General features: G+C 34.0%; 1 protein-coding gene across 5 annotated transcripts in view; it reads right to left on the bottom strand.

Moving 5' to 3' along the window:
- Nucleotides 1–23,450, bottom strand: part of LOC112047331 (methylcytosine dioxygenase TET) — a 155,280-nt gene that overhangs the window by 105,592 nt on the left and 26,238 nt on the right. For 4 of the 5 annotated variants that reach the window (XM_052882727.1, XM_052882730.1, XM_052882731.1 and 1 more), the window contains exon 3: nucleotides 21,821–21,976. In XM_052882727.1, the coding sequence (XP_052738687.1) occupies nucleotides 21,821–21,976 (156 nt within the window). The remainder of the gene's footprint in view (nucleotides 1–21,820; nucleotides 21,977–23,450) is intronic. The other variant, XM_052882729.1, reaches the window with a different exon arrangement.

The following is a 23,450-nucleotide window of genomic DNA, read 5'->3' as shown; positions in this document are numbered from 1 at the left end:
TTGAAAGCGCTTGAACGCGTAAATCGAACAATGGTATAAATCCATCGCCGGAGACAGCTGCCACGCTTCAAGCGGACATATGGTGCCCACTTCCGACCTGGCAGCTGCGGCGAAAGGTTATGATGACTGACAACCCAGAAAGGTCACCTGAACCATCTCAGCCTAACAATCGCGATCCCGGGTGGTAATTATCCCGTAATTTTACAGCATACATGTAATAGCTAGGAATGAGCATGTTTTATGTGCCAGAATTGTGGGTTATAATAAGTTGTTGCATTTTATGAGTGAATTCCTACACAATACCTTCAACATTGTACAAATGAGACTTATATGGATAAACAGATGGTTCACCTGATGTAAGCATATAAATACATAGACCTAATACAGAGCAATACATCAAAAAGCAAGTAATTCTTCCTACAATGCTGTAATGCTTATTGTGAGGTCTTCTCGGACCAAGATGCCCTTAAATTTCAAGTTTTCGACTTTACTTAGCTCCATATTATCATAACATAATATGACGTCACGTAAGCGTAATTAAAATAAATGAATTTTAACTTTGACTTTTGACTTGTGCTCATCAATGTGGGGCCTCGATATTAAACTTCATGTATCTGTCATATCACTGGCCATAACCTTTCAGATGAGAAGGCAGTAATGCTGTAGATAGCAGTAAGCATGGTGACGGTGGTAGTATGGTGGCGGTTACGGTTAGACACTAAAAAGTGGTGAAACTGGGCCTTGCAATTTTAAATATATCTACACTAATATTATAAAGAACAAAGACTTGCATTTTTGTATGTAACGAATAAACTTAAAAACTATTGATCCGATTTGAAAAACTCTTTCACTAATGTAAAGCTGCATTATCAGGAAGTAACATAGGTTTATCGCTCCTATTTCCACGGGAATGGGAAGTACGCGAGTGAAGCCGCGGAGTTCTGCTAGTATGTCGTAATTCAACCAGTGGTTACATTATTAACTAGCGCTACTCGGATATGGTTATAGTAAAATAGCATACAAATAAATAATTGCATTCCAATGTATTATTATGTAACACTCATCACATGGCAAATGCCACATATTCAAGCTGTATCGACTGATATTTCAAACGGGAATGCAGTCAATCCACATTTTCATAGTTCATTAAACAACACTATATAAATAAATGCAGTTGTTGGATGACCACCGCATTTATAGTTAGGTTCCATTTCAACCTACTTCACGCTTAGAAACCTACTTAAGTCTCATCATGGCGCTATGTAAGTCTCCATCCTTATAAGGCTACTAGCTGACACCGCGCGGTTTTACCCGCGTGGTTCCCGTTTCCGTAGGAATACGGGGATAATATATAGCATATACCCTTCCTCGATAAATGGGCTATCTAACACTGAAAGAATTTTTCAAATCGGACCAGTAGTTCCTGAGATTAGCGCGTTCAATCAAACAAACTTTTCAGCTTTATAATATTAGTATAGATCTGAGCGAATTATTCAATATACCCTTGTTTTTGATTCAAATAACAAGTAATGTAATGTATGTTAAGCAATTTAACCCTTCTGCGTACTAAAGAGGCGTGATATTTTGCTGTGACGTCACTGTCAGTGTATCTGTGTGTCAGTCTGTGGCGTCGAAGCTTCCAAACGAATGATTATTAGAGTAATTTCAGACTAGCGTATTTTTTTGTGCGTATACGGTCATGTCTTCCAGGCTAGGTATAGTTTCTATAATAAAAAAAAAAATTATGATGCGACTTTTAAAACTGACATAATTGAAATGGTAAATGATAAAGATTCGAAAAGACAATCAGATTTTATAACCAACTAGCAAACTCTGCTGTTACACCTGCCTATCTTACTCATTAAAGATGCATAGTTACTGGTAATATAAGTTTTAAGACCGATTTCGTAGATCCAGAGATTACCTACCTCCTACAAAATCACCAACTCTGAAACTTTACCTCTTTAAATTTTAGTAACTTACCTAATAAATACCTTCAATCTTTTATTTACTTTATGTAATCTGTGCACATATTAGTGACTGAGATATAATAAAACGAATATTATTATAGTGCACGATAGCAACGTTCATCAGAATTAGAAAACATTCAATAAAAGCTTAAAGGTTTCGGAATTCTATGGTCGACCCATAGAAGTCTACCTGGATGCACCATAAAAAAACGGGTCATCGAACTCAGTGCAACAGCTGCTCTAATTCAAGATGGCGCCCATATATGTCAAAAAATAATAAATGCACGCCTGTTCGCTATGATGTATTGACGGATTTTATGCATCAGGCGCATCAAACTTAGTTAACTTGGAGGTTTTTTGATATTTCAGAGAAATTTTTATCTCTTCCTATAGTTCTAGTATTTTTATCTGTCCCTATAGTTCTAGTATTGCAACTGGATTTTCAATCAATTATCCGCAATTGCATACAATTGATTGTACTAAAAGATTGCGTACTCATTGGATTTGCATGACTTTGCGTGGTTCAATACGTGACGTCATCTTAAATCTAATATGGTGGGCCAATTATTCGTTATACACCCTCATGGGTATCATACATATAATGGTGTCAAAGAGTTGCTGAGGAGTATACGAAAAAAAATACCATCACACTAAATTCAATATGGAGGATTTCTTATTTAAAAAAAAAAAAACTTTAATATTATATAAAAATATGTCGTATTTTTTTAATACTTTCATAGGCCTCTTCTCACTCTTATAAAAGATTATTGGCGTGATCTTAAGAGTTTGGAAATTTAATACCACCATATTTTAAAATTCAACCCAGAATTAGAATCCAGGGCCTCTATGCATACTCGAATCGGTAAATGCAATTGAACTCATGACCTTTCGATTATAAAGCATCACATATACCTACATATACCAGACAATTCGTCAAAACATACACAAGGAGCCACAGCGATAATCTACCGAGCCATCATATTACATGCCGGCACTGAATAGGAGGTCCGGTTACGTTAAACGGTGGACTTGGTAAGGTAAAACCAAACTGGAGCAACCGAAGGTCTGTCGAATTCGATCTATAGTGAGTATTTTTCCGAAATCCACAATAAACGTACAATAAAAGAGTTTTAGCATTAGCATTGTTAGTCTGATAAGTACTACTTAAATATTTACCCTTTTTTACACCGAATTTGATAATATTGACAAGCGGTATAAAAATTCACACAAGGAACACAAACATCATATTAACATGAAGAAGCGAAAAAAGAAAATACTAATATTCTTAGTATATTTCTTTTCTCGATGTCGATGTACTTTCTGATTATTTTTTATACAATTAGATTATTAGTAAAAAAAAATCGTACTCTATTCTGATAATTTATATTGACATTAGGAATATCTATTTGATCACAACTTGTGCGCGAACGACACTGAAATCCGGGAAAACTCTCAATTACGTTTTTACTTTGACTAAGCTCGTAAATTAGACGAGGGGCGAAAGGTAACGCCTCATTCTTGCCGATTAACGACAATCCGAAGCGATAATCGTAATAACCGAACTACGTAACCGGATCCCGGCGGGAACGGTAAAGCGTAATTTATTATTTGGCTCCGGACTAACTTCCGCCGAGCCTCGCTCAAACATGTAACGCTATATGGAGACACCTTTATTTGATTTATGTTTCACTTTTTATTATTTGTTTTTTGTATTTGCGTAAAAGGCATGGGAATTCACCTCGGATGTATGAGTTGAAACTGGTGGAAGGATGTTCAATTATAGGATTTGTTAAAAAAATTAGTGAACATCTTGTAACTGACTACTGTAATTTTCATAACACAATTTGGTTTTAAGGATAAGACAGTGTGCGCTTTTACCAAACCAAAACATTCCCTCAAATATCCATCCACTATTAAAGTGAATAAAATTATAGTAATGAGATGTGGGGATTAAGAAAAATGCTTAAAAACGCATAGAATCACTTTGTCTCAAATGCTCAAGTTATGGAAAGGGCAAACTGCAAGCGCGAGCTGATGTCAACTGCAATAAGGCGGAAGGTTGCATTTTTTGGGTATCTGTAAAGAGGAGCCCTCTACGAGGTTAATCCTAGAAGGCAAAATTCTCGGAAAAAGGACATCAGGACGACAGCTACGGAGATGGGAGCTTTCTATAAAAAAACATGTAAATATGTTCTGTTTCAATTAAATATACTTCTCATAAAAAAAGTCGAAACAGTCCGCAAGTACTGTTCAGTTCAGGCGGACTGTTTCGATGTTTTTGATGAGAAGTATATATTTCAATTAAAAGAAATTGGTTAAAGTCTTTCATTCTCCATCATACATCCATTTATTATGCGCACAACAAAATTCACAAAAAGCGGTGAGGCATGAGTTCGCCGTACAATAAATTAGCATGTATTTGACAGGCTGTACGATATATGCGTTTTTCACATCGGAACATCAAGTAATTATTACTTGTTAACAATGGGTGTTTTAGACACGCATGTCATTTACATGACACCATGTGCGCCGGTTTCCAAGTAACACATATTTATTAAGTTTTGACAACTGTGTCATCAAGTTGTGAGACGTGCACGTAAATTGTTGTATATCATGCATCTAGCTCTTTGTGTATATTACAGCTACGTTTAAATTACATATTTCCAAGCGGTCGCCATTTGTGATGATAGATTTGGTTCGCTGGGTTATAAATACTAAAAAAATTTAGGTCTATATTTTTTTTATTTAAAACATAAAATTGAAATAGCTATGTACAAGGTTGTGCAATTTAATTTAATTATTATTATTTAACAGCAAGTTCTAGGCTCGGCTATATTTCATGATATTTTTTGCAACCTTAGTCATGAATGAAACAAGCAATTTTTATTGAGCATTGTTTATCTTTAAATTGGGACTTTTAAGATTTCTTTTTTTATTAAATAATGAGTTACAAATAGTTGAGTTATGCCTTGACATGTAAATAACGTAGAAGCTTTTGAAATTATATCTTTCGACTTGCTAAAATTGGCACTTCTACTATAAGTAAAACTGTGTTTATTTGTTTGTAGATTTACTTAAAAACTAATAAACGAATATAAATAAAGATTCAATGAACTTTAAGCTCGGTGTGTATACATAATTATTTAATCAAACGAAGTTGCAAGCAAATATATCATCCGGCAATAATTAATTATTTATTATTAACCCTAACCGTAAGAGTATGTTTAATCTAGAGTAAAATGTGCTTGTATAAAATAAAATAGGCTGCGTTTATAAACTGGGGAAAACTGTATTGGATAAAAAGAAAAAAGGGACCTCTCTTGCGTACCCATAATATAAATATTACGGCTGCCGCGTAGCCATCGGGGCATATTAATTAAACGATATATTTAATAACGCTGTTAATGCTTAGGCTGCTCGCATATTCATCACTGCACGCAAATTACAAATATAGAATGTATGAAAGGACTTCCTATTTAACTAATATGTTCTAATAATTTAATCAGTAGTTGCATATTCATATTAGGTATGTATGTTATTTGGGAAGCTTTGGATATTTTTGTAGTCTTCATTTTATTTATATAGATGCTGCAATTTTATTAAAAAGAACCTAATCTGAAATCAAAAATCGTTTATTTATTAATTTCTGATGTCACTTTGAATCTTCAATATATATGAAATAGTTTTCTTTACAAAATTATAAAAGAAGCTAGAATAATAAGTAAAGTCGTTGAATTAAAATTAAAACTACACAAAGGTTTCAAACGCGCATTTTTTCGAGAAGAACCCACAACAAACTTAGCCACGGATTTAAAACATTATTTCTGAAATGTTTGAAATAAAGAAGGCATATTTTTTAATTATACAAGGAAAAAAGATGATGTCGTAAATTCTAAAAAGTTTATGACGTGAAAAAGTTGCAAGTGATGTGTGATTTAAATAGTCTGCAGTTGATTAATGTGCGGTAGTCATAATATCCCCTCATTAAGTAATTAGTACTCTATGATCGCTTCATTGGAGTATTTTATTTACTTGAATTGCGTATCCCTCATATCTCCCTTACCCTACATTGCATAAAAACTGCAATTACCTATCAGTTGCCTCACACAATAACCAAGTTGGCAGATCCCCTAACCAGCTTTCTTTGAGCTCCCGCGCGTCTCTGCGACTTGGAAGATTGAGGGTAACCGGGGGCGCGGCACAAGGATGCGGGGCTCAAGTGATAATGGCGTGTGCCGAAGGGGTAGAAAGGCTTGAAGCCGGGAGGTCGTTAGCCTAGCTCTGATTGTTCGATGAGTGCTTCAATGACTGCTCGTGGACGTAAATAAACGGGATAATTTTATAGCGCACTTGCTAGCCTGTTTAAACACTTCGGCGATCTGTGAAAAATTGGCAATATCCTTTGATTTTATTTATTCGAATATTATTTAAAAAATACATCAACAAAAATCTTATAAAACGAGGAAAAAACTTTACTACTATATATTTGTGGATTTAATTATGCGTAGATATATTATGATGATGATGCATAAATAGATTTGAGAAGATAATATATTTTACATTCTCATATTTATTTTTTAATTCATTTGTTTTTCTCAGATCCTTATTGACAGAATAACGTAGATGGTAAGGGTTATAGAATGAGTTCAATTTAATTATACAACGGGACAGATTAAATTATACAATAAAACCGTGTAAAAGTATAAAATCAAATTAGAAATCCAATTAAAAAATAGGTATTCAGAGAGTCACTTTAAAGTATGTTTTATCTTTGATCATTTGTTAAACTACAGTTGCTTTGAGAATCAGCTTATATTCCAAAAGCTGCTTGGGATTTGAAAGAGGTAACCCTTTTTCTATAATTTTCGTCTGTCATTATAGTTGCTCAAATATAAGAGCTTAAAAAATCATCTTGATTTTTTATAACAAAAATACACCACCACGATTACTAGTTACATAAAAGAGTAGCAAGTCACAGTTAGTATACAAAACAGTACGTACAGGTTGCGTCCCACCTTTTATTTACTTGGAAATAGAATATTCTTTCGAATCCCTATGCGAGTGACATAAAAGGCATTTCAGCCTAAGAATAGTATGTATTTGCTTTTCCCTTTACCCCTCTCTTATGTGCAGGAGGCTCTTTTAAAGTAGGCAGTGCGTTCACTAGGTTATGCGTCCCTCGTTATATTATATATTATGGTGAACATAGCTTGGTTAGTACATAATCTATGTTGGCCCCTTTTGCTCCCATTACCTGGATAGCCTGAGGTGAGATCGTTTAGCGAGTATATAAAGGAACCATTTGTGAGAGCTCTGTTTACCTATTCGTTTTCATTTACATGTTACTTGGTTTGGTTTTCTTGATTTGTTTAATAAGCAATTATGTTAAGTATTGTGCAATAGCAACTAAGTGCGACATCGTCAAATATACCTAATACATATACAACATGAAAATCTTTGTTTTCATTTAGCAACATTTGTCAAGCAATTTTTGATTATTATCAATATCAATCAATACGATGAAACTACTGTGTTGTGAAAAATATAATACTAACAGCAATAGTAAAAAGAATCATTATTAAAATTTGATTTGTTACATTAAATGTCTCGTTGGTCCAATTATTTTGGATCATCAGCTGTTGAGTATCAGTCCTGGGTCATGCTATGAAATATTAGGCTAAGCTTTCTTCCAATAAATACTTAGTAACAGAGCCTTAACTTAGGCAGTTAATGGTGTTATACCTTCGTGGGTCAGAGAGCACGTAAAGTTGTCGCTCCCAGTCATTATTATCAACATCAAAATACAATGGAACAGTATCGTGGGTTTAAGCACCAAATCCTAACCCTGTATAGTAGTCCATTAAAAAGAAATGATAACATTGACTTAGTGAATACCAAGCTTACTAAAGTAAACAAAATCAGTCCATGGCAGGCTAAGGCGAAGAAGATAGCAAAGCAAAATCAAATGCTATTTATAAAACATCCGAAGCTCTGCGTGCACATAAACGCACCTCCACCGATGTGAGGCGTAGGTCAGCTCGGTATATGGGTTAGGCGTACAGGCGCCCTAGGGGCGGGGCTTCACATAGCCGGCGAACTCGCACTTTAGCTATCATACCGTTCTGTAGCACTGTTTCTTTAGAACTCGACAGTGTGAGCGTGGAATTTATCTCTATATCTCTCTATCTGTAGTATCGTACAAAGAGACATAGAAACAAATTCGAGATTTACACTCTGGAGTTAAAAAGCATTGTTACATTATACAGGGTGTGCTACAGAAACGCCGTAGAGTCAATTTTTAGTGTAAGCTTGAAATTTCTCTATCTTTATTACCGTGTTACACAGAGAGAGATAGAGAGGAATTCGAGACTCACACTGTGGAGTTATTAAAACATCGTCACATTATACTGCTAAAGAAACACTGTGGGGTGAATTTTTATTGCGCTAGTATTTTAATAGAATATGAAATACGAGTACTAGCAACGTTAGAAGCTACGGTCGTAACTACACCCGTGAGAGAGCATATTTATTCAATGTTTTTATAACAGTTTGAAATAGCATAAACATATTTTATTTCCTTGTTTATGCTACATTACTGCTGTAATCCTTGTTTACATAAAACAACGAGTACCAAACTATTTATCGTCAAAAACGTTTGTATTTATAATATTTGTAAGTAAGAAGTGTTGGCTAGGTGGACGTGTCTTGTTGCTTACTGCCTTTTTATAGACAACATTTCATATAAAAAGCATTACAGTTGGTGCAGCAGTGATTCCATAAAACTATTATAAACGCTTTGACATCAATTTAGACCTTCTTAGTAGGGAAAATAATTAGTCCTATCCACTAAATCATATATGAGAAAGATCAGTTTTTAACTTAGAATTAGCAAGAATTTGTGTTATAAAATTATCACATAAATTGTAAAAAAATACGTAAATACCCATCATTAATTATATGCTCAATTTTCCATTTCTGAGTTATCACCGAACTGTAAGGTAGTTATACTGTGGCGCAGGGTATGTACTGAAAGCCTTCCAGCGGGGAAACGCGTTTAGTGCGTGCTTTAACGTACATCTCGAGATTTTATAATTAATATGAACTTTTCTTTGAGCCGGGAAAAAACTGCACGTAATGTAAAACTTTCTCATTTCCTCGTTCGTAGCTAAGGTACGGGAGTATGCTATGTTTGTTACAGTGTTTACATACACGCGGGTTAATTATACTACAACATTTTATAAGTTAAGTTGATTTTTTTTTAATTGTAGTTGAGGAGTTTTATTGTCAAAGTGTTTTAGTAATGTTGCTATTTGAATAACTTTTTTTATTTTTCATTAGTAGGTAATATATGTATTTGGATAGAGTCTGAATATTATTATTTAATTTCAAATTAAATCCCTGTATTTAAAAAGTCCAGTGCTACCGTATAATTCTATTTGTTTTTCGTGTTGTTATTATCGACTATCTCCTTTGGTAAATTTTTGACGCTTGAATTAAATTATATCAGTCAGAATTTTGAATTTATTTCAATGACAAAATATAAGCTTCACCTAAATTACTACAAATTGCTAAAGATGATAATTCATGCCAACACAAACTCCCCATAAAATAATATTCTTTAATGTCGATATCACCTAGAACTAAAACTTGGTAAAGAAAAATGTCATCACAATTTCCCCTCAGAAAAGCGTATATTTTTTCAAATGTGTGCTAAAAGCACTCAACACTTCCATTAGAATAGTTAAGGAACAGCGGCTGTGTGGCGCACGCAGTACACACTACGCACTACACTACGCACTACATATGCGTATGCACGCGTATGCGTGGCCACGCGCGATTTTACCACCGCGTTGCGTTCGTGCGCCACTTGGCGTCGCTTCACTAATGGCGGGCTTGTGTTTATCCACACGGAATATTTTAAAAAATGCTTTTAAATACACATTACTTAAAACTTCCTATTTTATAGGACTTTATGACGGACTGGGATACCGGAAGTTAGGCTGTATTGCTTTTGACAATAAAAGATTTTGAAATTCGAATTGAATTATACATTTTTATTTACAATTAATTAAATTTGGCATTGCTTCACTAATGCAGGCTTATGTTTATCCACTCAGAATATTTTAAAAAATGCTTTTAAATACAATACACATTATTTAAAACTTCCTATTTTATATGACTTTATGACGGACTGGGTTACCGTAAGTTATGATGCTTTTGCTAATAAAAGATGATGTTAGGTCATTTTTGAAATTGTAATTCAATTATACTTTGTTGCTTACAATTTATTAAATTCCCGGCATTTGGTATTGCTTCACTACTGGCTTGTGTTTATCCACACGAAATATTTTTAAAAATGCTTTTCAATACACATTACCTACTTAAAACTTCCTATTCTATAGGACTTTACTACGGACTGGATTACAGCGAAGTTAGGCTTTTGCCTAATACGATTATGATGTTAGGTAATTTTTGAAATTCGAATTATACATTTTATCTATGCGAAATATTAAAAAAAAAATGCTTTTGAATACAAATTGCTGAAAGTTTCCTATTTTATAGGACTTTGTGACGGACTGGTTTACCGGAAGGCTTTATTGCTATTGCGAATTATGATGTTAGGTCATTTTTTGAATTCAAATTGAATTATATTGTTTACAGTTAATTAAATTCGACCCGGCATTTGGCATTGCGTCACTAACTGAAATTAAATTCTATTAAATTTGATCACCTGACCTAGTAAACTTCTTACCACCCTTATTTTTCACAATTACAATTATGTTTTCTTAAATCACCATAATATTACTGCAAATAACAATAGAGTGACTTAAATCAAGGGTGTAATCTCTGTAAAACTATATGTTTTTTTTAATTACAAGCATTATAAATTTTGAGAAAAAAAAAGAATATTTAATATAAATAAAACGCATGACATTTCGTATTACGTTGAATGCGTAGTAACTAGGGGTGCATCAACGCACCCCTCACGCACTTACGCACACACACACAACAACCAGTGCACTTATATTGTGAAACTGGAACGCGATTGGTCGAGATCTGCACCTGTGTGCGTTTGCTAGTAGAAAGGAGGTCGTATAGATAGAGTTATTTATGTTTAGGCTATATGAATTAGGTGCGTGCATTGGGGTAGTCTTCGCTAGGAAAAAGTATTGATTTGTTGCTCGCTGGCAGAGTTTCGTAGAGCTTTCGCGAGTTTAAGATGCGGGAATTAAAAAAAATATTACTTTGTAGATGTAAATAATTAATCACTTTTAGATTAAAATAGTAAATTATAAGGTTTCTAAAGATGCTTGAATTTAGAATAATGGTTAGTTTACTATTGTATTAGTAAAGTAATAAAATGGTTTTCACATTGATCTTAGGCAGCATGCAAGTTTATCTCTATATCTTAATAATTTAATAAAATGTTAGTAGATACTATCACAACTATTAATTCATTTTTATCACATAGTTTATAGTAGATATAAATATACCATCTTATAATATTATTACCTGACGTTTCGAATGTGCTTGTTGCTATATTGTCTATTGATTATACAATATACATTACGTCCTTTTTTTAAAGTTTTATTTCTAAAAAGCTTCGATTTTTGCCTGCTTAGTCAAAAATATTATGAAAGAATATGAAATTGACGAAAAAATAGGCTGTACTGGACCTTTGCTCATTCTACAGAAGATAAATTGGACAACAAAATTTTCAATCGAATTTATAATTTTGCTTTCAAGACCCCTGAATTTATTTTTAATAAAAAATTACCGTTTTACAGATCTTTTTGATTATATTCCCTTAACTATATTTAAAGTGTCGTTAAGTTTGGTCATGATGGATATGCAAAACCGGTTGGAATGAAGACCGGGTTTTTGTCGCTTGCCTACATGAATGAGCTCAACTTTAATTCTTCTATTTAAATTTTATTATGAAGCGACAATGCGTCTTTATATTCGATGCAAGTTTATACGGCGGCCATCTTGCACAGAGATTTTGAACACAATAGGATTTTTTTTTTAATTTAAATAATACATTTAACTTTTTTGTAACGTAATGGTATAGACTAGTGAAATTAAATATTCTTATCTCACGGAGATAATTGCTGTTAAAATGAAGAGTAGGTATGCTATAAAAATTGTTGATGAAAAGATTACATTTTATTTTTAAAACCAAAATAGTTATTTATTTTGCCTTTGTACGAGTAGATATATAATATTATTGAATTTATTTACATTTTCTCCCTTAACGCCGATTAACCTGAGACAGTTTTCATTTGTATACGTGCTTACGATTTCCTAGCAACCAATCAAATCAGTAAAAAATATGGCGGTGGAATTTTCATGGGTAAGTAACCTTTTTAATATAGCCATTAGCTCTATTACCTATCTATATATTTTAAGTGATAAGCTTAATTCTTTGTTACAAAAAAATATCTCCATCTATCACACATGAAACAAAGTCCATCACTGTATCTGTTTGTCTGTCTGTTCGCGATAAACTAGAAATTTCTAAACGGATTTTCATGCGGTTTTCATTAATACCTTGAGTGATTTCTAAGAAAGATATATATTTTGTAAAACTGTTGAAATATGAGAATAATAATTATAGGAAATTACAGAGTTATTCAAAATTTGATAGGGTAAGTAGGTAGGTAGGCAGGTACCACGCGGGTGAATACGCGAGCGTCTGTTAGTCAATTTTGAAATAAGAAATAGCTTACAATACACTTAATCAAATATTCCATAATAACAAATTTAAAAAACGAACCATTTCGCATAATCAAATATAGCTTAAAGCCAATCAAACAAAAAAAAATCATTACACGCTAAGTACCTCGCAGTGCTTATATACAACATAAATATAGCATGTGAGACATGAACGCAAGATGCATCATTAACCGAAGCGGCCCGTTACATCAGCTGATATCACAAAAACCGACCATCTGCCCCGCACGGGGGCCTGTGAATCACCGGCGCAGGCCTTAGCGCGTGCCGGGAAAAAAAAAACCAAAAGTGTAAACCGACCGTTATACGTACGTCCACCCACGTGGTCGAACCCCCCGATTTAAAAATCGAACGTTTTGTGTTTTTTCCGCCAGTGTCAATATTTGTTATCTGTGCCGATTTTTTTTGGCGCGCTCTTGCGAAGGGCATCGCGGTGTGCGATTTATTAAATTTGAATGGAGAACTACTTTCATATAGACGTAATTTAAGCTGTTTTGGAAATTTAACTACGCTGTTTTACATAGTTCGTTTGTCTTTAGTTTTAGCTAGCGGAGTTTGAAGATGGAATACCTAATGAAAAATCATCGTCATCATCAACAGAAAAATATTTTACAACGCATCCAATAAGCACTTACTACGTCCATCAATATAAGGTACGACTTATCTGAGACATTTCAACGCTAACTAAGTAGACCATTCAAACAACAATGCTGCTTGGCAGCAGAATTAAGCATGGCAATACTTAGTATTAGTACAGTACTTCCCCGGCAAACTGTGTCAAAAACAAAAAAGCTCTATTTTTTTTTAATTTATTTTACGGCCTTGGATACAAGTCCTTATAGGCCCTGCTATAATATTTTTCAATTTTCTGTCAGACTTATTTAAAAGAATCGAAAAAAAAATAAGTTTATTCTTGCCACCATTTATTAGGATAAGTTAGCTTAAGTTCCTTAGTGTATTTAAGATAAATTAAAAGAAAAACATTTTGTCAATTACCTTTTAATTATTAATTTTATTTATTATTTCAAGTTATAGTAAAATATATCTTAAAAGGAGATAACTAAAATCAAAATGTTAAAAGAATAGAGATCGATATATAAAATGCAATGAATAGACAGACAAATTCGTTCTTATCGCGCGTGTTACAAGCCATCTGTTGCCTTCACCTGCCTGGGTGCACCCAATGATGCTATTTCTTCATGTTATGTATTTTATGTCGATTCCATTATTGAGGTTTTTTTCAAGATTTCTAAAAGAATATAGGATAAAAAGTTTGTATTTTGTTTAGTTGATCGATTGCGACAATAAAGCTTCACCTTCTATATACCTATCTCAATACAGCTTGTGCCATGTAGATCACGAAATAAAATCCTATATCCTATTCCAGAAAATAATCTACAATTATCATTCACATCCGTTTGGTCATTCTAGAGTTATAAAATGGTAAGTAGCCTGATTTATATAGAAAATTAAACTTAAACAAAATAAATGATACATACATACATGGATAAAGTTTGTCTATACAGAGTTGGCAAAAAAAGAGCAGCTGAAAAGTGTAAAAATCGGAATTGTATGGGAATTCATTTCGGCAATGTCATTACTTTCAATAGATGACATTCACGGCTTATTATTTGACAGCTGCGCAATTAATAATGTCAACTTTCATCGTCATTTAATAATTCAAATAAAAAATAACTTATAGTGACGTAGAAGATTTACTTTAGCTGCATTAACTGACCTTAACAAGGAGAAGTACAACTGTATGGAACCATGGAGTTATGGGCACATATAATATTATCCTCTTGAACATTATTATACTGGCGACAAAAAGAAGTCCATTGCTGTATTCTTTTATTTTAATAATAAAGCTATTAACTGGCAATTGGGAGAATATAAACTTACGATTACTCGCGCACAATAATCTATAAAAACAGCAATAAAACGACGAAACTATTGTTCTAGCGATATAACTCAAATAAATATCAGCGACCTAGACATAATATTATTATCAGAGGCAATTCTAGTGTCTATGGAATATAATATGAACAAAATAATAATACAATACTAGTATAAATTCTCGTTAATTTCAACATGTCGCGACGAAGTTCCATTAATGCGTTGAACAAAAAAATCAACGATTATTAAAAGTGAATGTATGAATAATCCGCAAAACAAAAAAGTCATTAAATTCTGCGATAAAGCAGTGGATTTATGGCAAAGTTTTTCCGCTAATGTTTATTGCTTGTGAATTGTGAAACTCGAGAAGTGGATACGTAATTCATTTTAGTGACTATTTTTAACCATTTGAGAAGCCTTATAGCCTCAAGGTAAAAGGGCTGGACTCAACATCGTAAGGTGATGGGATCTATCTCGTCGCTGGACTATTATCATACTCCTAACACAATATTTTCAATAAATTGGAGAAAACAGGCATATTAGGTCCTCCTCCTAAAGAACCTCTGGGTATTATAAGTTTAACGTTTAGTGTGACTTGGTCTCTGTATGTGAAATCATAGCTTCTAAACTACTGGATCAATTATGATGCGGTTTTTTGTTCGCAAGCTGTCGTGATGGTTCTTATATACAAACTATGGAGATTTGGATAGATGGAAAGTGTTGCAGCTACGAAACGATCTGAGTATCGGCCTGTTTCTATTGCGTATCATGTGACAAGTTAAATGCTAGAGAAAAGATGATACTAAATAATTTTTTGTAGGGTAAATAAAAATGGGCCACAGCACGCATTGCGTTGCGTACAACAAAGATTTTTAATCACAATTATAAACGCAGTTAAAAAAAAAAAAAAACAATTTTATATAAAACCTATACAATCGAAAACCAGCTGCCTCAACAAAAACACGCCTACAAAAAACACCTTTCGACAATGCCAGTAGGATCGGCCTACGATAAAATATCCTAGAGGTGTTACTTCGCCAGTGATTGGAGCGCGCGCGCAGCTGGCTCGCACATTGCGCGCGTGCGCGACACGTATGATAATATAAATAATGCCATAAGGTTTTACTGAAGTCTGTTTGAAAAAAAAAGTCAACCGACGTCACTAGCTTTATAGTATACTAGCTGACGCCGCGCGGTTTCCCTCGCGTGGTTCCCGTTTCCGTAGGAATACTGGGATATTATATAGCCTTCCTCGATAAATGGGCTATCTAACACTGAAAAAATTTTTCAAATCGGACCAGTAGTACCTGAGATTAGCGCGTTCAATCAAACAAACAAACGAACAAACTCTTCAGCTTTATAATATTAGTATAGATTTGAGGAGGGAAATTAAACGATTAATTTAAAAGAATGAAAATTGACGTATGTAATAGTAACCTCTGAGAGGACATTTTAGGATTCCTGAAAATCGTTAGAAGAATTTTCCAATATTGCTGATTTGCAGACAGGAAGCAGATGATTGAAGCTTTCCGTTTATATTTAATGAAGCTATAATATTTAATTTAAATTATAAACAATTGAATGTCTAACACATCATACGAGTAAGTTCGATCTCTGCTAGTTGGACGCTCTTCGTACCCACTCCTTACGCTTTACGATTAATTAAAGGAGAAAGGGGTATATAATTGAAACGTTATTATGTTGTTTTAAATAAGGTATTCATATTTAAAACAAAATAATAAAAAAATATGGTAGGAATTATTTGAACTCTTGCGCTAATGGTATTTAAGATGGTATCGAGGTAACTTAACAAGGAGTACTTTAATTTGTCGTACATTTTAGACTGGTTTCTGTGCGTCGTCCTTCCGGAATACTAAATTACTTGGCAGTTTAACCAGTAGAGTAGTGACTAGCCCCTGCCGAAACCTACAACCAAACCAATATAATAAAGTTGTAAAGTAAGTTATTCGCCAAATAGATCGCTGACATAAATTGTTATAAGAGCACTAGCAAAAATAAGTTTCTACTTAGAATAATTACTTTAAAAGTAGGCTTTAAATAAAGGTGATTCTGCACAGAACAAGGGCCGCCCTTCCTCCGGCTAAGGCTTTACGGTGGTTGTTATAAAACTAATTTGCTAACTTTAACTTACTTCAGCCCTTAACTTGTAATCGTAAATTAAGTCAAGTAGGTTTCTTCTCTCAACTTTTAGGGAACTTTTCCGTTGGAATCCGCTTCATATTGTAATTATTAAATTCTCCTTTTCATTTGTTTTTTTATATTAAAATAGTTTTCAGCGAATACCTAATTTTATAACGAAATATATTTTAAGCGTTTATAAATTTCAAATTGCTTTTACTTAAGCGCTAAGCTTGAATTGAATTGTTTAATTAAACATTTTGAAGAATGAAGTATCACTTGATTCAAAAATCAAAAAAATAATTAATAGTTCATTTATTTTATTTACTTTCGAAATGTCCAAGTTACGTAAGCTACATTTTACATAAGCATAGTTGTGAATAATAATAACCCCATAAAACACCTTAGGTAAATCATTTTAGAACTACAAAATTATAATAATTTTTCAATATTACATTTACAATATTTACGCAAAAGATATTCGAGAATACGTTGGTTGTCGTATATCTACGCGTAAATTCAGATATTACTTGATAGAAAATCAATTTCGTTTGAGAACCGCTTTCCTCGCTAACTCGATATTATATTAGGCACAGTATATTCAGAAGTTGATTTCTTTCGAGCGATATCATTTTATCTAAAATATATTTTTCAATGCGGAGTTTTTTTACAGGACATTAAAAAGCGTATTGAAAACTATATTTTGCGTGCGACTGAGAACTAACAGTGCATCGTCACTTAAAATCAGACCACAGAAAGGGTAACTTGCCATAGAATAAAAGTAAAAAGAATAAACTATATTACACATATTAAAATCCTCTTTGAATAATGTATCATTAAGAGGACAAAGCATGTAATAAAAATGCTAAGTAATCACTATTTATACGTATTCGTTCAGTAATTTCAAAATGATTAAAAAACAAACGTATCTTTTCAGCATTAAGAACAAAAAAGTAATATAGCACGTCGCGAATATAACAGAAAAACAATTTAGCAAATCGAAATTCAAAACAAAGAGCGTGAATTACCATAAAAGTATAATAAAAACAACTGCAAAGTTAATAGCCCATGAAAAATCGTAGGCAATCTCTTTGTGGTGTTCATTTTTTCTGAAATTGATACCATAATTACAACATAAATTAGAGACGCTATTGTTATATCGTTTGTTATATAGTAATTATGGGGTTTAAGAGTTTATAAAATAATTGTTATCAGCCTATTTTACGGCTTACTACAGGCCTTCCTTCTGATAGGAGAGGGGATATGGAGCTTAATCCCACCACGCTAATCCAACGCGGGTTGACGGTGACAATAGGGTACTTGACTCTTATCAAATTATAATATAAACAATGATATTTCGTATAGTACATAATAAGGGTACGGAATATGTCGATATTAATTAATATAAGAATTTGGATTTCATAATAAACTTGATTTTTAAAAATTATATATTTTAATTTTTTTCAACGTCAAAAACGCTGTCGTCCATTTTGTGACGTCACAGTGTCACTTAAAAAAACTGTAATAAAAGCATCAACGTCAAACTAATTCATAACATTTAATTTTGACAACCACTATAGACCGTGTAGTGTTTACGAACGTACATTGACGTTCATAAACACTACACGGTCAATCGTTTCATGAAACGATGAAATATGTGTTTTGGCTCGTAATGTCAAGAAAATAATTTAAAAATTAAAATGATCATATTCACGTCTCGAAAAATACATTTTTTTTTTTCAATTTACAATTTAAGATCATTTAAAAAAAGTACAGTACAAGTACTACAGTGACGACTATCAGATGTAGATAATAATGTCCGGAACCGACGGCTTAACGTACTCTTCAGGGTACGAGGTTGTAGCACCACCAACTTCCCAACTACGGGCAAATAGTTTTTAGGTACTGAAAATGTCTTACAAGAAGGAAAACTCAGTAAGTATTTCACAGCCCCACTCGACTACCTAGGACCTCGTGATCTATAGCTAAGGCTAGCCACTAGACCAAAGAATCAGTTACAATAACAACGAGATATCAAATGCTTGGTACTTTTGGTGATTAAAATAAGTATTGCTGTACTTGGTCAACTGGGTAACTTCAGACAATGCAAGTTACTGCCACCTTGATACGGTGTTTTGCAACTTCTGATCATATCTTAGATTCGTTTAAAGAAGTCTCCTGTACTATTTACAAAAACCTCTATATACTAAAGTCATACTCGATGTGCACTGTATCATTTAATCATGTACTTATATGTAAGGCTAGTGTTTCGATATACATAATATGCTTTATGAAATTCGATATCATGAAACTAGTGATAAAATCTATAGAATCTAAATCAACACGTTATAGTATTTATCCACAAAAGGATGTTCGTACTCAGTTTATAAAGTGAGACGCATTGCTTCCGCCATTTTACAAAGCCCGCGAAACCAACAAGCGGGCAACAAGATGGCGGTAATCTATGCGGACGAATGAATTAATGTGAACAGCGACTCGTAAACAACTCATATTATACAACTATCTGCGTCAAACTAAAGAACAATTGTTATTAAAACAAAAATACTCGTACTTATTTCACAACTGGACAAGTTCCGAGAACTTCGGTTTTAAATTTCCATAAAACTCGTAGACTAAGAAGTCATTAGACAACACTTCCCACCTCTCAGACTTAAGAGGATTCTTAATAAAATTCAAAAATAAATTATATTCTAATATTTAAAGTATTAATTTAAGTTAATTGGTTTGGCGTCCCGAGACGCACAAGTTTTTTTTTTACAGAATCCACCCAAGTTGTCTTTTTCAAGACAATGATATGGATGCTTTCTGTCTTTCTATATATTTCTGTGTCTACGATAGAATAAGCAAATATGTTATCTGTCGGCAGATTACAAGTTGACATTTTACGTCAGACTGATTGCACCCTGACGAATTTTTTGCATTTATTTAATTGGACACAAGGAGCACGTTTCTGTGACCACGTCTGTGACTTGACGTCACTGTGGACGCGAGTTGAACGAGTTCGCTTGAGTCTGAGGGTATTGATTGTATGCTTTCACAAGTACAAAAGGGTATTCAAAATAGACAAAGTTTTAAATAGTTTCTATCCTTCTTAAAAGTTACAACCCTTAGATTAAACTCTTCTCGATATTCGTAAAACTCATCTGAAAAAATAATATCACAATGCATATTTATATCGCCAATCAGAATCTTTGCTTTTCAGTATATAATAGCTTCTAGGAATGCACTTTTTTATATGGTGGCTAATCTATTGAGTGTATTTTCTTTAAGTGCCCTGTAGAATGATTTTTGACTTCAGTATGCATAACATATCATTTCCCAACATAAGATGACATAAATTGACGACCAATAGCAGTGAAATAGAAAATATCCTTCTCTTTCTCTGTTATGGAACGAAAAATAAAGTGATATTGTTTATTGACCCCGATATTGGTTGAGAATACCTGTCTTTTTCTCTTTACGAGATGTCGTGAGCGCGTGCTAAACCTGCAGGTGGATCAACTACTCATTTATAATTTATATAAAAAGGTGACACGAGCCAATTTAAACACTGTCTAAAATAATGGTAGGCGTCCACAGATCCGTGCGATGTGGATCAGTGGACGCAGTTGTATGACTTACTAAACAAAGAATACTACGTCCGTTTTATGATGCGATGCGTACGATGCAGATCTGTGGACGCCTATCATAAACCACAGTTTTGTAAGTTTACACGTGTCTAAAGATGCAGGGGACAGCGGTTCATACGTGCGCGCCACGCATTCGATTTGAATTCCATTACAATATTGATTCAACAGTTACAAGTGTAAGGTCGTTTTCTGAATTGGTGATATTAGCAGTACACTCAACCTCATAACGGAATTGTGAAGTTGAGATTGCCTATTTTAAATAATATAGGCTGGTCAATTTAACACCTAAAATATATGTAATGCTACATGCTCTCATAAAGCTGAAAATTGGTAAAAAGTTAAAACATAAATTGTAAATAAATTTGTGATTGCTGTTACTTAGGCGCATAAACCCAATTTTTTTCTAGGTACCAGATCGATGAAGTCTTTTAAAATGTTATTTCTAATTATGTTTTGAAGGATTATTCCAATTTTCAGCTTGATGGAAATAAATGTAGTCTCGAATGTCTAATTAGACTGTAGTAATAATGACCGAATTCAAACTTGCATTTCTCGTATAATAAAACAAAGTTAATCACAGAATTGAGAGCCGAATATTGAAAATGCTAATGACGTCAGCAGGCAATTGTTTGTACCTATAGGACACAGGAAAGTGATGATAACCTTGGCAAGTCTGGTCGGGCGAATAGTACGCGGTAAGCTCAGATATGAATTGTGATTGTATGGTTCTTATCCGTATACGGCTATCCGTATCTTTATAGGAACCATAGACAACAGGCTGCAAAGACTACTCTTTGCAGCCTGTTTTCTGACGTGAAATACTATCCGACTAAGGTCTTATAGCGAAAAGCTTCGACCAACCCTTTAAGTTAAAAAGCTTTCGCTGGATCAAGGATCAGAAACTAAGCCAAGACCTAGTAATCTTTGAGATGGCGCGTATTGTGAGGAGATTCCTCACTCTGAAGCCTTGACCACCGGTTATTTGGGCATTCAAAACCCGGCTATGGGAAGGATGAAATAGTGTTTGAATTATATTTTGTACTTTAAGCATTGTATTACGTCGGAATTCGGTCAACAAAACAAGTACTTTTTTCTAAAAATCCTTTTTAAAAGACTCTAAAAATCCTTTTTAACACTCAAAAATGCTTTTCTATATTGTTAATTTCTTAGGTAGAGGAATAGAAGTTACGACCTACCCATATAACAAGTGATTTTCAATTCATAATCTTACTTTACCTACTTTTAGTTACTAATTTACTTTCTGTTTATGGTCTAGTTTACTTTATCATAAAGAACTAAAAAATTTAAAAATCAAAAATTTGATTTTTGTTTTTAATTGTAAAATGGCGCAAATTTTAAACAAACGTTTTACTTCTTTCTAATTTATTCGTGCAATATATACCCTAGAGGATAATTAATCAATCTTCTTACCTTCTTCTCCGTCAACTTCTCGCACCTTCTTTGCTTACATATCTGGTGAGATTTGTCGTTGCGACACGGCGCGCAGTCGCCGCAGTTGTCTTTCCTCTGGCAGCCAATGCATTCGCCGCATCGTTTCCTCTTCTTCTTTGTCTGTGAAGGGAAGAACTAGAATTAAGTTATATAGAATTCAAACTCTCTTATATTACTTACTAGCTGACTCCGCGCGGTTTTACCCGCGTGGTTCCCGTTCCCGTAGGAATACGGGGATAATTTATAACCTATAGCCTTCCACGATAAATGGGCTATCTAACACTGAAAGAATTTTTCAAATCGGACCAGTAGTTCCTGAGATTAGCGCGATCGATCAAACAAACAAACAAACTCTTCAGCTTTATAATATTAGTATAGATTAAAATCACAATATAATCATCATCATATTAATTTTATAAAAAACTCGGCTAAAACTCACTTGATACAACCAGTTTGGATCCTGCCACGTTGCAAAATCAACCTCATGACTAAGGGCCCCGTATGGGTTCGAAACTAGTCGGGCATACTCCGTCGTTATGTCAAGTGATTTTTAGCTGTGTTTTATAATAAATTAATATCAATTTAATAGCTTCAAGGTTATATTTAAGTGATGATGCAGTTAAAGATGGAAATGGACTTCCTTGGAAGAGGTGAAAGTTTACGCTACTAGTCTATCCATACTTCTGACGGTTTCTACGCGGCATCGTACTGAAACGCTTATTCGCTTGGCTGTAAGTCTTTGTCTTTGGTGGTAACTAGCCACGGCCTATGCGTACCACCGGATAAGGCCTAAGCCAATTTAGAGAACACAAAATTCTTAACTGAGATGACCCAAGGCCTCTCTGTTGAGGACACCAGCATTACCAAATGCGCAAGACGGCAGTGGTACGTGCGGTAGATTTACAAGTAGAGGTCCTGGGTTCGATCCCCGGCAGGGCTGATTGAGGTTTTCTTAATTGATCCAGGTCTGGCGTGTGATCGTCAAATACGATGTCGTGTAGAAACCGAAAGGGATGTGGATTTTCATCCTCCTCCTAACAAGTCCGCTTCCATCTTAGATTGCATCATTAAGATTGTAGTCAAGGAAAAAAGAGACTTAAAACAACGCAAAATTAGTCAGGTTACCTCCAGACATTTCGAAATACTCTCGATAATGACTCGTCTGGGTCATGCGACTCTACTCACGCGCGTCGGCTCGCTCGACTTATATAAGGGCGCGTGTACGATGTACCCGTCACTCATGTCAAAGTCAATTTGCCATGTCATGTCAATTAAAATTCGTTTATTCCAAATTTTTTTTAACTGTTTGTACGGCTTTAGATTCTAGCCCTTTTAAGCTTACTTTTATCCCAAATGTCAAATAATATTTTCTAGCGGCTTTATATCATCATTATTATCAGCCGATGGACGTCATAGACCAACGTAATCTGGTCATAGACAAAACACCACGAACCTCCAAGCTAGACTTTCCGTAACTAACTTGTTGTCATCTCTCCATCTAGTGAGGTGATACGAACTATGTACCAAAAACGAAAGTTGAAGAACTTTATATCATTAAGCTAAGCAATAAACACTCAGTCATAAAAAGGTCTAGGAATGACAATGGACA

Source organism: Bicyclus anynana, chromosome 7, assembly GCF_947172395.1.
Source record: "Bicyclus anynana chromosome 7, ilBicAnyn1.1, whole genome shotgun sequence".
In the NCBI taxonomy this organism is placed as follows: Eukaryota; Metazoa; Arthropoda; class Insecta; order Lepidoptera; family Nymphalidae; genus Bicyclus; species Bicyclus anynana.
This window is presented reverse-complemented; position numbering and strand designations above follow the sequence as displayed.